The 15419-nt window shown below is 45.2% G+C and overlaps 1 protein-coding gene across 1 annotated transcript in view; it reads right to left on the bottom strand.

The window, feature by feature from the left end:
• LOC115120510 (forkhead box protein N3-like) overlaps positions 1-15419 on the bottom strand; it is a 156674-nt gene that overhangs the window by 109282 nt on the left and 31973 nt on the right. The window contains exon 3 of the mRNA XM_065025867.1: positions 70-206. Within this exon, the coding sequence (XP_064881939.1) occupies positions 70-206 (137 nt within the window). The remainder of the gene's footprint in view (positions 1-69; positions 207-15419) is intronic.

Below are 15419 nucleotides of genomic sequence, written 5' to 3'. Positions count from 1 at the left end.
TGGTGTGTGTGAGTACACGAATGTGCATGTGTGTGTGTGTGTGTGTGTGTGTGTGTGTGTGTGTCTTACCTCTGATATGCCTGAGGAGAGGTGGGTGGCGTTGAGAAGACCTGGGCGTGAGGGTGGTAAGGTGTCTTTTTCAAAGCCTGAATCAAATTCTGCCTGTACTCAGGATCTATACACCATAAGGACCCCTTCCCAATGCTCTGTAGAGAGAGAGAGAGAGAGAGCAATAGTGGAGTCAACAGTTGATTTTACAGATTCACAATAACAAGACTCGCCATTGGCTATTGTGAGGTCAGTTACTTGCATATTATTGAACAGTAGAAGAGAACACAGAGAGACAGTCCCACAGACACTTAACGGAGACCACACACCCTTTTCTTTCCCTCCCTATACAGAAAACGCATGCACTATAATATATGTAAATACATTTTGGGGAAATCCAAATAAATTTACATATTTATGAAATATATAGCTTGAACACACCATAGAATATGTATGTAAATATATTTCAAAATATATGTCAATTACATATATTTTTGCACCGCATGTGTCATGCTGAATTGTAATGTTGAGTCTATTTATTGACCTCTTGGTATTAGGTTCCCAAAGTGGGGTTTGCATGAAAAATGAGGCTGCTATTAAGGATGCCTGCTACTTATGAAACAAATAAGATTAGCTATGTTTTTTTTTCAAAAAGAGACATATGAACCTAGAACATATTTTTCCTGAGCTGTCAATCACAATTTTGAAATGTTCCTGAGCCTCGCACCCCAGCCCACCTCCAACTGACGCAGCAGCCCTTGCAATTTTGAACGTTGTTCAGATGAAGAAGATCAGCTCTCAGTGCCAAACATCTTCCTAATGGATAATGGCATTTAAAAAAATATATATAATCATAACATTGATATAAAATATGTTTTTCATCAGATGGGTGACAGAGAAAGAAGATATTTTCTTTAACTGCCTGCAAGCAAGTGTTTTCACCGAGCTAACCAACACAGCTAGTTAACTAGCTAGCATCTTTAGCTTGCCACTGCAACATGCAATGTGTCTGACCAAGGTAAGAAATGCTTTGGATTTTAAAGCTCTGAGTTAATATGTCATGTACAGAGCATTCGGAAAGTATCCCTTGACTTGTTCCACATTTTGTTACGTTACAGCCTTATTCTAAAAATGATTAAATGAGAAAAAAATCTTCATCAATCTACACATAATGACAACATTTATTACAAATAAAAAACAGAAATACCTTATTTACATAAGTATTCAGACCCTTTACTCAGTACTTTGTTGAAGCACCTTTGGCAGCGATGACAACCTTGAGTCTTCTTGGGTATGACGCTACAAGCTTGGCACATCTGTATTTGTGGAGTTTCTCCCATTCTTCTCTGCAGATCGTATCAAGCTCTGTCAGGTTGCATGGGGAGCGTCGATGCACAGCCATTTTCAGGTCTCTCCAGAGATGTTAAATAATGTTCAAGTCAGGGCTCTGGCTGGGCCACCCAAGGTGAACTTGGCTGTGTGCTTAGGGTTGTTGTCCTGTTGGAAGGTGAACCTTCGTCCCAGTCTGAGGTCCTGAGCACTCTGGAACAGATTTTCTCTGTTCATCTTTCCCTTGATCCTGACTACTCTCCCAGTCCCTGCCGCTGAAAAACATGCCCACAGCATGATGCTGCCACCACCATGCTTCACCATAGGGATGTTATTGGCCAGGTGATGAGCAGTGCCTGGTTTCCTCCAGATGTGACGTTTGGCAATCATGTAGAATGTTCAATCTGATTCAGAAAAAAAGTATTGTAAACACTGTCCTGCAACATATGTATTGTAAACACTGTCCTGCAACATATGTATTGTAAACACTGTCCTGCAACATATGTATTGTAAACACTGTTCTGCAACATATGTATTGTAAACACTGTCCTGCAACATATGTATTGTAAACACTGTTCTGCAGCATATGTATTGTAAACACTGTCCTGCAACATATGTATTGTAAACACTGTTCTGCAACATATGTATTGTAAACACTGTCCTGCAACATATGTATTGTAAACACTGTTCTGCAACATATGTATTGTAAACACTGTCCTGCAACATATGTATTGTAAACACTGTCCTGCAACATATGTATTGTAAACACTGTTCTGCAACATATGTATTGTAAACACTGTCCTGCAACATATGTATTGTAAACACTGTCCTGCAACATATGTATTGTAAACACTGTCCTGCAACATATGTATTGTAAACACTGTCCTGCAACATATGTATTGTAAACACTGTCCTGCAACATATGTATTGTAAACACTGTTCTGCAACATATGTATTGTAAACACTGTCCTGCAACATATGTATTGTAAACACTGTCCTGCAACATATGTATTGTAAACACTGTCCTGCAACATATGTATTGTAAACACTGTCCTGCAACATATGTATTGTAAACACTGTCCTGCAACATATGTATTGTAAACACTGTCCTGCAACATATGTATTGTAAACACTGTTCTGCAGCATATGTATTGTAAACACTGTCCTGCAACATATGTATTGTAAACACTGTCCTGCAACATATGTATTGTAAACACTGTCCTGTGTACTGTTCAAAATCTATAAAAACATGCCAAAATGCTAATGAAATTAGCCCTGGAGCATTATATAGTGTTATAAAACAGCACAAAAATAAGTTTGGAGATTTGTATTACATATTTGAATAATCTAATGTTAGAATTAAACAATCAAGGCCTTTAAACACTTGTTGAAATTGTTCTGTTTTTTCAAGAATCCCTGAGCTCTAAAACAGCAACATTTTATCTCAACCTAAAGACACAACTTGTAATAGATAATGAGATTATCCAAATGAAAAATCTCTTTGCCCCATGGGGGGCTTGTTCGAACCTTGCTGGATGGTCCAATATATATACACTGCTCAAAAAAAATAAAGGGAACACTTAAACAACACAATGTAACTCCAAGTCAATCACACTTCTGTGAAATCAAACAGTCCACTTAGGAAGCAACACTGATTGAAAATAAATTTCACATGCTGTTGTGCAAATGAAATAGACAACAGGTGGAAATTATAGGCAATTAGCAAGACATCCCCCAATAAAGGAGTGGTTCTGCAGGTGGTGACCACAGACCACTTCTCAGTTCCTATGCTTCCTGGCTGATGTTTTGGTCACTTTTGAATGCTGGCGGTGCTTTCACTCTAGTGATAGCATGAAACGGAGTCTACAACCCACACAAGTGGCTCAGGTAGTGCAGCTCATCCAGGATGGAACATCAATGCGAGCTGTGGCAAGAAGGTTTGCTGTGTCTGTCAGCGTAGTGTCCAGAGCATGGAGGTGCTACCAGGAGACAGGCCAGTACATCAGGAGACGTGGAGGAGGCCGTAGGAGGGCAACAACCCAGCAGCAGGACTGCTACCTCCGCTTTTGTGCAAGGAGGAGCAGGAGGAGCACTGCCAGAGTCCTGCAAAATGACATCCAGCAGGCCACAAATGTGCATGTGTCTGCTCAAACGGTCAGAAACAGACCCAACACCGTGCAGGACGTTCGGCATTTGCCAGAGAACACCAAGATTGGCAAATTCGCCACTGGCACCCTGTGCTCTTCACAGATGAAAGCAGGTTCACACTGAGCACATGTGACAGACGTGACAGAGTCTGGAGACGCCGTGGAGAACGTTCTGCTGCCTGCAACATCCTCCAGCATGACCGGTTTGGCGGTGGGTCAGTCATTGTGTGGGGTGGCATTTCTTTGGGGGGCCACACAGTCCTCCATGTGCTCGCCAGAGGTAGCCTTACTGCCATTAGGTACCGAGATGAGATCCTCAAACCCCTTGTGAGACCATATGCTGGTGCGGTTGGCCCTGGGTTCCTCCTAATGCAAGACAATGCTAGACCTCATGTGGCTGGAGTGTGTCAGCAGTTCCTGCAAGAGGAAGGCATTGATGCTATGGACTGGCCCGCCCGTTCCCCAGACCTGAATCCAATTGAGCACATCTGGGACATCATGTCTCGCTCCATCTACCAATGGCTGTCCAGGAGTTGGCGGATGCTTTAGTCCAGGTCTGGGAGGAGATCCCTCAGGAGACCATCCGCCACCTCATCAGGAGCATGCCCAGGCGTTGTAGGGAGGTCATACAGGCACGTGGAGGCCACACACACTACTGAGCCTCATTTGGACTTTTTTTAAGGACATTACATCAAAGTTGGATCAGCCTGTAGTGTGGACTCCAAATCCAGACCTCCATAGGTTGATAAATTTGATTTCCATTGATAATTTTTGTGTAATTTTGTTGTCAGCACATTCAACTATGTAAAGAAAAAAGTATTTGAAAAGAATATTTAATTCATTCAGATCTAGGATGTGTTATTTTAGTGTTCCCTTTCTTTTTTTGAGCAGCGTAGTTGAAGTCTGAAGTTTACATACACCTTCGCCAAATAGGGTTTTTCACAATTCCTGACATATAATCCTAGTAAAAAGTTTTAGGTAAATTAGGATCTCCACTTTATTTTAAGAATGTGAAATGTCAGAATAATAGTAGAGAGAAGGATTTATTTCAGCTTTTTATTTCTTTCATCACATTCCCAGTGGGTCAGAAGTTTTACATACACTCAATTGGTATTTGGTACTTGCCAAAACTATAGTTTGTTAACAAGATATTTGTGTAGTGGTTGAACAACGAGTTTTAATGACTCCAAGTGTATGTGTATGTAAACTTCTGACTTCAACTGTAGCTCTAAACTGTTTATTTAAAACAAGTGGTGATGCAGCCACTGAAAATGCTCTCAATGGTGCAGCTGGAAAACTTCTGAGGAGCTGAGAGCCCATGCCAAATCTTTTTCGCTTCCTGAGGGATAAGAGGCGTTGTCGTGCCCTCTTCACGACTGTGCTGATGTATGTGGACCACGATACACTATTCCACAACAGCCTCGTCGATGTGAATTGGGACGTGCTCGGCCCTTTGTTTCCTCTAGTCCACGATCAGCTCCTTTGGTCTTGCTGATGTTGCTGAAGTATGTGTTTTACGGTCCCTGTACAATATTGTCAGCAGTTTGCTACAGGGAGATTCATTATAACAGTGGTGGTATGGTGTCCTGTCAGAGAGGGCTCTGTGTTCTAGTTGGTTCAATAGATCTTAGGTCCAGTGATATCTGACGGCCGCCGGGACCACAGTGACACAGCCCTGTGTTTGTCTGTGTGTCTGTGTGTCTGTGTGTGTGTGTGTGTCTGTTTTTGAGCGTGTGTGTGTGTGTGTGTCTGTGTGTCTGTTTTTGAGCGTGTGTGTGTGTGTGTGTGTGTGTGTGTGCATGCGTGTATGCGTGCGTGCACCAAGGTGAGAGTGAGAGCGCCTCGCCCCTGTCATCTGGAGCGTCCAGTCTGCATGGAGGACCTGTGATATCAGGTACTGAACACAGAGATCTACCCCATAGAAGTGAGAGGCTAACAGGCAGCGCTAGGTGGCTAACTGCTAATATTTCCTCTGCTCTCTAGGCTCCAGGGCACGCGCTCCAGCAGGTACATTGCACTGGTCACCATAGCAATACCCACCCGTAGCACGCGCTCCAGCAGGAACATTGCACTGGTCACCATAGCAATACCCACCTGTAGCACGCGCTCCAGCAGGTACATTGCGCTGGTCACCATAGCAGCACCCACCTGTAGCACGCGCTCCAGCAGGTACTTTGCACTGGTCATCCCCAAAGCCAACACTCTCTTTGGCCGCCTTTCCTTCCAGTTCTGTGCTGCCAATAACTGGAACGAATTGCTGGAGTCTTATATCTCCCTCTCTAACTTTAAGCATCAGCTGTCAGAGCAGTTTACCGATCGCTGTACCTGTACACAGCCAATCTGTAAATAGCACACCCAACTACCTCATCACCATATTATTACTTACCCTCTTGCTCTTTTGCACCCCAGTATCTCTACCTGCACATCATCATCTGCACATATTTCACTCCAGTATTAATTGCTAAATTGTAATTATTTTCACATCTAGGGCCTATTTATTGCCTCCCTACTCTTCTACATTTGAACACACTGTACATAGATTTTTAGATTTTTCTTTTCTATTGTGTTGTTGACTGTACGTTTGTTTATGTGTAACTCTGTGTTGTTGTTTTTTTCGCACTGCTTTGCTTTATCTTGTTTAGAACTTGTTCTCAACTGGCCACCTGGTTAAATAAAGGTGAATAAAAGAAAATAAGAATAACGGCGACCGTGACAGAGAGGGAGAAGCGTCCGTCCATGTATATGGGTAAGATAGTCTAGCTAGCCATATTTTTTTATTTTAAATGTTTCTAATTTTGTCAGGAAGTCGTTTTCATTTGAAGTTAAAGCATACTGTTAGCTAGCTAGCAAGTTAGCTTGGGTGCTTGACTGCTGTTGTTAAGTCCGAATGCTCGGATCAACCCTACTCTTCGGTCAGAGCATCCAGTGTACGCTCCGAGAGTGAAACGCTCTGAAGTTACGAACAGACAATCAGACAGTCTACTCTGGCACTTCTGATTGAATTTACACACCCGTGGTATAAACCAGCCTTTAGTCTTCAACTCTTTGGTTGTTTAGTGCATGGCCTCACAAGTGCATCCTTAAAGAGATGGGTGGAACTAAGGCTTAAGAGGGTGTGAACGATGCTGAATGGGTGTAGACAAAGAAGAGGTCTCCAGTAGGTGTACCAAAACATTCAAGGGCCATTTTCTCAAAAGTGAGGTTACAAGTTTTTCCATTTTCAAAGTCAAATTGCTTTCCCATTGTTCCTCAACTGTAGTGTATGATATATAATTTTCAAGCTCAGAGTCTCTACTTTTATCCAATGTAAAGAAACACATTTTCTAATTTTGCAACATAAGACCGAATCGAGCCGGTCGGTCACATATGCACTCCTTGAGTGACAGGGGGCGGGACTAGGTCTATGTGGAAAGTGGCATGGAGAGAGAGAGAGAGTGGAGAGAAATGACTCAAGTAGTAAACTATAAAAATGAACATTACATACAGCGTATCTCATTTAACAAACCAAACATTCAAATACTGTTAAAGGACAAGTTAAAACCCAAACCGGTCCGTGCATCAATACTTGTATTTACTAGAATAAGGTATCCCACCCAGCACTAGATCATAGAGGACATACAATAGAGAACCGGTCTGTGCATCAATACTTGTATTTAGTAGAATAGGTATCCCACCCAGCACTAGATCATAGAGGACATACAATAGAGAACCGGTCTGTGCATCAATACTTGTATTTAGTAGAATAGGTATCCCACCCAGCACTAGATCATAGAGGACATACAATAGAGAACCGGTCTGTGCATCAATACTTGTATTTAGTAGAATAGGTATCCCACTACCCAGCACTAGATCATAGAGGACATACAATAGAGAACCGGTCTGTGCATCAATACTTGTATTTAGTAGAATAGGTATCCCACTACAGCACTAGATCATAGAGGACATATAGAGGACAATAGAGAACCGGTCTGTGCATCAATACTTGTATTTAGTAGAATAGGTATCCCACCCAGCACTAGATCATAGAGGACATACAATAGAGAACCGGTCTGTGCATCAATACTTGTATTTAGTAGAATAGGTATCCCACCCAGCACTAGATCATAGAGGACATACAATAGAGAACCGGTCTGTGCATCAATACTTGTATTTAGTAGAATAGGTATCCCACCCAGCACTAGATCATAGAGGACATACAATAGAGAACCGGTCTGTGCATCAATACTTGTATTTAGTAGAATAGGTATCCCACCCAGCACTAGATCATAGAGGACATACAATAGAGAACCGGTCTGTGCATCAATACTTGTATTTAGTAGAATAGGTATCCCACCCAGCACTAGATCATAGAGAACCGACATACATAGAGGACATAGAGAACCGGTCTGTGCATCAATACTTGTATTTAGTAGAATAGGTATCCCACACAGCACTAGATCATAGAGGACATACAATAGAGAACCGGTCTGTGCATCAATACTTGTATTTAGTAGAATAGGTATCCCACCCAGCACTAGATCATAGAGGACATACAATAGAGAACCGGTCTGTGCATCAATACTTGTATTTAGTAGAATAGGTATCCCACCCAGCACTAGATCATAGAGGACATACAATAGAGAACCGGTCTGTGCATCAATACTTGTATTTAGTAGAATAAGGTATCCCACCCAGCACTAGATCATAGAGGACATACAATAGAGAACAAGGGCAATCTAGACAAGTCATGCTCCAAGACACCCCCTCTGCCTCGAAACAGGAGGTTATAGGTGTGTATGACATGTGTCTCTGACTACAAGCACACACACACACACACACACACACACACACACACGCACACACACACACACACACACACACACTGTTATTCTCTAAAAGAAAACATTCAAAATGTGTCACACAGATGCAGCCACTGAAAAACTTTACTGTGGGGTCAATTCAAATGTCTTTACAGTTGAAAAATAAATCAACTCAGAATGAAGACAGTGTAAAGCATTGAGATTCACTCCCAGACAACACTTTGAGGTGTTCCCTGTGGGCCCCTGCTGCCAGGATCAACAGTGGAAATATCACTGAGATCTCCCCTCTCACAAGCAATATGTAAACACATCTCCCCATCTCTAATTCACCTGTCAGAATGGCACTCTTCTCCTCCCTCCCTGGTTGGATGAATGCAACTACTTGGCTCCCTTCCACCTCCATCTCTCTCTCTTTCTGACAGCGCATTCATCCGATGATCAAGAGAACACAAACAATGGTGCTTACCGTGGGTTACTCCCCGCTCTCCTTCCCTCTCTTTCTCTCCCTCTCTCCCGCTCTGTCTTTCCCTCCCTATCTCTCTCTGTCTCAGTCTTTTCCTCTCTCGCTTTCTCTCCATCTGTCTTTCCCTCTCTCTCTGTCTCTCCCTCTCTTTCTCCCCCTCTATCTGTCTCTCTCTCTCTCTTTCCCTCCCTCCCTCCCTCTCTCTTTCTCCCCTCTATCTGTCTCTCTCTCTCCCCCTCTCTCTCTCTTTCCCTCCCTCCCTCCTTCCCTCTCTCTTTCTCCCCCTCTATCTGTCTCTCTCTCTCCCCCTCTCTCTCTTTCCCTCCCTCCTTCCCTCTCTCTTTCTCCCCCTCTATCTGTCTCTCTCTCTCCCCCTCTCTCTCTCTTTCCCTCCCTCCCTCCTTCCCTCTCTCTTTCTCCCCCTCTATCTGTCTCTCTCCCCCTCTCTCTCTCTTTCCCTCCCTCCCTCCTTCCCTCTCTCTCCCTCTCTCGCTCCCTATCTCTCTCTCCCTTTCTCTCCCTCTCTTCCTCCCTCTCCGTCTTTCCCTCCCTCTCTCTCTCTCTCTCTCTCTCTCTCTCTCTCTCTCTCTCTCTCTCCCCCTCTCTCTCTCCCTCGCTCTCTCCCTCTCTCTCTCTCTATAAAACCAGGTCTACAAACCACTGGAGCGAAGGGCTTTTCTAGTGTACCATGAACTCCACTGACCTCTGAGTCACAACACACAGTGTGTGTGTGTGTGTGTGTGTGTGTGTGTGTGTGCACTATGAGAAGGATGACTGATTGCAAGGCATTGTTGTTGTGATGATGATGACGTATTGTTGTTAATGTTAGTGACGTTAATAGCTTAGAGTAGTTGTGTTGTAGTTATCGGTAGTGACCTGAATAGCAGTCAGTAGTTGTGTTGTAGTTATCGGTAGTGACCTGAATAGCTGTCAGTAGTTGTGTTGTAGTTATCAGTAGTGACCTGAATAGCAGTCAGTAGTTGTGTTGTAGTTATCAGTAGTGACCTGAATAGCTGTCAGTAGTTGTGTTGTAGTTATCAGTAGTGACCTGAATAGCTGTCAGTAGTTGTGTTGTAGTTATCAGTAGTGACCTGAATAGCTGTCAGTAGTTGTGTTGTAGTTATCAGTAGTGACCTGAATAGCTGTCAGTAGTTGTGTTGTAGTTATCAGTAGAATAGACCTGAATAGCTGTCAGTAGTTGTGTTGTAGTTATCAGTAGTGACCTGAATAGCTGTCAGTAGTTGTGTTGTAGTTATCAGTAGTGACCTGAATAGCTGTCAGTAGTTGTGTTGTAGTTATCAGTAGTGACCTGAATAGCTGTCAGTAGTTGTGTTGTAGTTATCAGTAGTGACCTGAATAGCTGTCAGTAGTTGTGTTGTAGTTATCAGTAGTGACCTGAATAGCTGTCAGTAGTTGTGTTGTAGTTATCAGTAGTGACCTGAATAGCTGTCAGTAGTTGTGTTGTAGTTATCAGTAGTGACCTGAATAGCTGTCAGTAGTTGTGTTTGTGATGCAGATCGCGCTGCAAATCCTGCCTCTCATTGGTTTATAGAAGCAGGTGCCCACGTGCCATCTCCACATTGGTTATACCCACGTGGGTGACTAAAAGACAAACGAGGTCAGTGGCGGTAATGCACCTAATTTAGGAAAGTTGCCAAACGCAATATAAAGTCAATATAAAGAAAAAGCCTGGTAGGGGCTTGACTAGAAACGATTTGGTTGACCGTATTATGTGTGGATTAATGGTTGGAGTACAGGACCTTCTGCATTTCAGGTAAAATAACAACTCAATGTTTATATCCCTGGACAAATTAGCTAGCAATAGCAAGCTAGTAAAATAGGACAAATTAGCTAGCAAGTGGAAGCTCGTAAAATAGGACAAATTAGCTAGCAATAGCAAGCTAGTAAAATAGGACAAATTAGCTAGCAAGTGGAAGCTCGTAAAATAGGACAAATTAGCTAGCAATAGCAAGCTCTTAAAATAGGACAAATTAGCTAGCAATAGCAAGCTAGTAAAATAGGACAAATTAGCTAGCAATAGCAAACTCGTAAAATAGGACAAATTAGCTAGCAATAGCAAGCTAGTAAAATAGGACAAATTAGCCAGCAATAGCAAGCTCGTAAAATAGGACAAATTAGCTAGCAATAGCAAGCTCGTAAAATAGGACAAATTAGCTAGCAATAGCAAGCTAGTAAAATAGGACAAATTAGCTAGCAATAGCAAGCTCGTAAAATAGGACAAATTAGCTAGCAATAGCAAGCTCGTAAAATAGGGCAAATTAACTAGCAATAGCAAGCTAGTAAAATAGGACAAATTAGCTAGCAATAGCAAGCTCGTAAAATAGGACAAATTAGCTAGCAAGTGGAAGCTAGCTAGCAAAATTGCCATAAATGTCGACCTGTCCCCAAATTAATGTAATTGGTTCAAAGTTTGTTTTGATATTTTAACCTGCATGTCGTGATTGCGTTTGGTGTTGGCGGGGGGACAAAATAAATATATGCATGATGGCGCACAGCCGGTTTGGGTTCCGTGTTAGGATTAGGGACTAGGGGTAGGGGTTAGGGACTAGGGGTTAGGGGTTAGGGGTAGGGACTAGGGGTAGAGGTTAGGGGTAGGGACTAGGGGTTAGGGGTAGGGATTAGGGGTTAGGGGTAGGGGTTAGGGGTAGGGATTAGGGGTAGGGGTAGGGGTTAGTGGTTAGGGGTAGGGGTAGGGACTAGGGATTAGGGGTAGGGACTAGGGGTTAGGGGTAGGGATTAGGGGTAGGGGTTAGTGGTTATCAAATCAAATCAAATCAAAATTTATTTGTCACATACACATGGTTAGCAGATGTTAATGCGAGTGTAGCGAAATGCTTGTGCTTCTAGTTCCGACAATGCAGTGATAACCAACAAGTAATCTAACTAACAATTCCAAAACTACTGTCTTATACACAGTGTAAGGGGATAAAGAATATGTACATAAGGGGATAAAGAATATGTACATAAGGATATATGAATGAGTGATGGTACAGAGCAACATACAGTAGATGGTATCGAGTACAGTATATACATATGAGATGAGAATGTAGACAAAGTAAACAAAGTGGCATAATTAAAGTGGCTAGTGATACATGTATTACATAAGGATGCAGTCGATGATGTAGAGTACAGTATATACGTATGCATATGAGATGAATAATGTAGGGTAAGTAACATTATATAAGGTAGCCTTGTTTAAAGTGGCTAGTGATATATTTACAACATTTCCCATCAATTCCCATTATTAAAGTGGCTGGAGTTGGGTCAGTGTCAATGACAGTGTGTTGGCACTCAATGTTAGTGGTGGCTGTTTAACAGTCTGATGGCCTTGAGATAGAAGCTGTTTTTCAGTCTCTCGGTCCCAGCTTTGATGCACCTGTACTGACCTCGCCTTCTGGATGATAGCGGGGTGAACAGGCAGTGGTTCGGGTGGTTGATGTCCTTGATGATCTTTATGGCCTTCCTGTAACATTGGGTGGTGTAGGTGTCCTGGAGGGCAGGTAGTTTGCCCCCGGTGATGCGTTGTGCAGACCTCACTACCCTCTGGAGAGCCTTACGGTTGAGGGCGGAGCAGTTGCCGTACCAGGCGGTGATACAGCCCGCCAGGATGCTCTCGATTGTGCATCTGTAGAAGTTTGTGAGTGCTTTTGGTGACAAGCCGAATTTCTTCAGCCTCCTGAGGTTGAAGAGGCGCTGCTGCGCCTTCTTCACGATGCTGTCAGTGTGAGTGGACCAATTCAGTTTGTCTGTGATGTGTATGCCGAGGAACTTAAAACTTGCTACCCTCTCCACTACTGTTCCATCGATGTGGATAGGGGGGTGTTCCCTCTGCTGTTTCCTGAAGTCCACAATCATCTCCTTAGTTTTGTTGACGTTGAGTGTGAGGTTATTTTCCTGACACCACACTCCGAGGGCCCTCACCTCCTCCCTGTAGGCCGTCTCGTTGTTGTTGGTAATCAAGCCTACCACTGTTGTGTCGTCCGCAAACTTGATGATTGAGTTGGAGCGTGCGTGGCCACGCAGTCGTGGGTGAACAGGGAGTACAGGAGAGGGCTCAGAACGCACCCTTGTGGGGCCCCCGTGTTGAGGATCAGCGGGGAGGAGATGTTGTTGCCTACCCTCACCACCTGGGGCGGCCCGTCAGGAAGTCCAGTACCCAGTTGCACAGGGCGGGGTCGAGACCCAGGGTCTCGAGCTTGATGACGAGCTTGGAGGGTACTATGGTGTTGAATGCCGAGCTGTAGTCGATGAACAGCATTCTCACATAGGTATTCCTCTTGTCCAGGTGGGTTAGGGCAGTGTGCAGTGTGGTTGAGATTGCATCGTCTGTGGACCTATTTGGGCGGTAAGCAAATTGGAGTGGGTCTAGGGTGTCAGGTAGGGTGGAGGTGATATGGTCCTTGACTAGTCTCTCAAAGCACTTCATGATGACGGAAGTGAGTGCTACGGGGCGGTAGTCGTTTAGCTCAGTTACCTTAGCTTTCTTGGGAACAGGAACAATGGTGGCCCTCTTGAAGCATGTGGGAACAGCAGACTGGTATAGGGATTGATTGAATATGTCCGTAAACACACCGGCCAGCTGGTCTGCGCATGCTCTGAGGGCGCAGCTGGGGATGCCGTCTGGGCCTGCAGCCTTGCGAGGGTTAACACGTTTAAATGTCTTACTCACCTCGGCTGCAGTGAAGGAGAGACCGCATGTTTTCGTTGCAGGCCGTGTCAGTGGCACTGTATTGTCCTCAAAGCGGCAAAAAAGTGATTTAGTCTGCCTGGGAGCAAGACATCCTGGTCCGTGACTGGGCTGGGATTAGGGGTAGGGACTAAGATTTAGGGGTAGGGATTAGGGGTAGGGACTAGGGGTTAGGGGTAGGGATTAGGGGTAGGGGCTAGTGGTTAGGGGTAGGGATTAGGGATTAGAGGTAGGGACTAGGGGTAGAGGTTAGAGGTAGAGGATAGGGGTAGAGGTTAGGGGTAGAGGATAGGGGTAGGAGCTAGAGAAATATGGACAGGGATGGGGATGGGGCAGAGTGCGAGTCTGGAGGACAGGGGCCTGGAAGCAGAGGGACCATGGTGGGGACTGGGGGCAGAGGGTCCATGGTGGGGACTGGGGGTAGAGGGTCCATGGTGGAGACTGGGGGTAGAGTGTCATTGGTGGGGACTGGGGGGTAGAGGGTCCATGGTGGGGACTGGGGGTAGAGGGTCCATGGTGGAGACTGGGGGAAGAGGGTCCATGGTGGGGACTGGGGGTAGAGGGTCCATGGTGGGGACTGGGGGTAGAGGGTCATTGGTGGGGACTGGGGGTAGAGGGTCCATGGTGGGGACTGGGGGTAGAGGGTCCATGGTGGAGACTGGGGGTAGAGTGTCCATGGTGGGGACTGGGGGTAGAGGGTCCATGGTGGGGACTGGGGGTAGAGGGTCCATGGTGGGGACTGGGGGGTAGAGGGGCCATGGTGGAGACTGGGGGTAGAGTGTCCATGGTGGGGACTGGGGGTAGAGGGTCCATGGTGGGGACTGGGGGTAGAGGGTCCTTGGTGGGGACTGGGGGTAGAGGGGCCATGGTGGAGACTGGGGGTAGAGGGTCCTTGGTGGGGCCTGGGGGGTAGAGTGTCATTGGTGGGGACTGGGGGTAGAGGGTCCATGGTGGGGACTGGGGGTAGAGGGTCCATGGTGGAGACTGGGGGAAGAGGGTCCATGGTGGGGACTGGGGGTAGAGGGTCCATGGTGGGGACTGGGGGTAGAGGGTCATTGGTGGGGACTGGGGGTAGAGGGTCCATGGTGGGGACTGGGGGTAGAGGGTCCATGGTGGGGACTGGGGGTAGAGGGTCCATGGTGGGGACTGGGGGTAGAGGGTCCATGGTGGGCACTGGGGGTAGAGGGGCCATGGTGGAGACTGGGGGTAGAGTGTCCATGGTGGGGACTGGGGGGTAGAGGGTCCATGGTGGGGACTGGGGGGTAGAGGGTCCATGGTGGGGACTGGGGGTAGAGGGTCCATGGTGGGGACTGGGGGTAGAGGGTCCTTGGTGGGGACAGAAATCTTGCTTGTTTGTAGGTGACCAAATACTTATTTTCCACCATAATTTGCAAATAAATTCATAAAAAATCCTACAATGTGATTTTCTGGATTTTTTTCCCTCATTTTGTCTGTCATAGTTGAAGTGTACCTAGGATGAAAATTACAGGCCTCTCTCATCTTTTTAAGTGGGAGAACTTGCACAATTGGTGGCTGACTGAATACTTTTTTGCCCCACTGCATATAGAACAAAGCACACATCAGGACAAGAGAGACAACACAACACTACATAAAGAGAGACCTAAGACAACAACATAACAAGGCAGCAACACACGAAAACATAGCATGATAGCAACACAACATGACAACAACATGGTAGCAGCACAACATGGTAGAAGGACAAAACATGGTAGCAACACAACATGGTAGCAGGACAAAACATGGTATGAAAATGATTGGGCACAGACAACAGCACAAAGGGCAAGACGGTAGACACAACCATACAATGATTGAGTCTTTGAATGAATAGATTGAGATAAAACTGTCCAGGGAAGGAGGAAGGGAGGGAGGAAAGTGATTGCAGAGAGAGGCATGCTCTTTCCCCG

The sequence above is a fragment of the Oncorhynchus nerka genome, linkage group LG12 (genome assembly GCF_034236695.1).
Source record: "Oncorhynchus nerka isolate Pitt River linkage group LG12, Oner_Uvic_2.0, whole genome shotgun sequence".
Taxonomy (NCBI): domain Eukaryota; kingdom Metazoa; phylum Chordata; class Actinopteri; order Salmoniformes; family Salmonidae; genus Oncorhynchus; species Oncorhynchus nerka.
The sequence above is the reverse complement of the archived record's forward strand: the minus strand, read 5'-3'. Positions and strand labels throughout refer to the sequence as shown.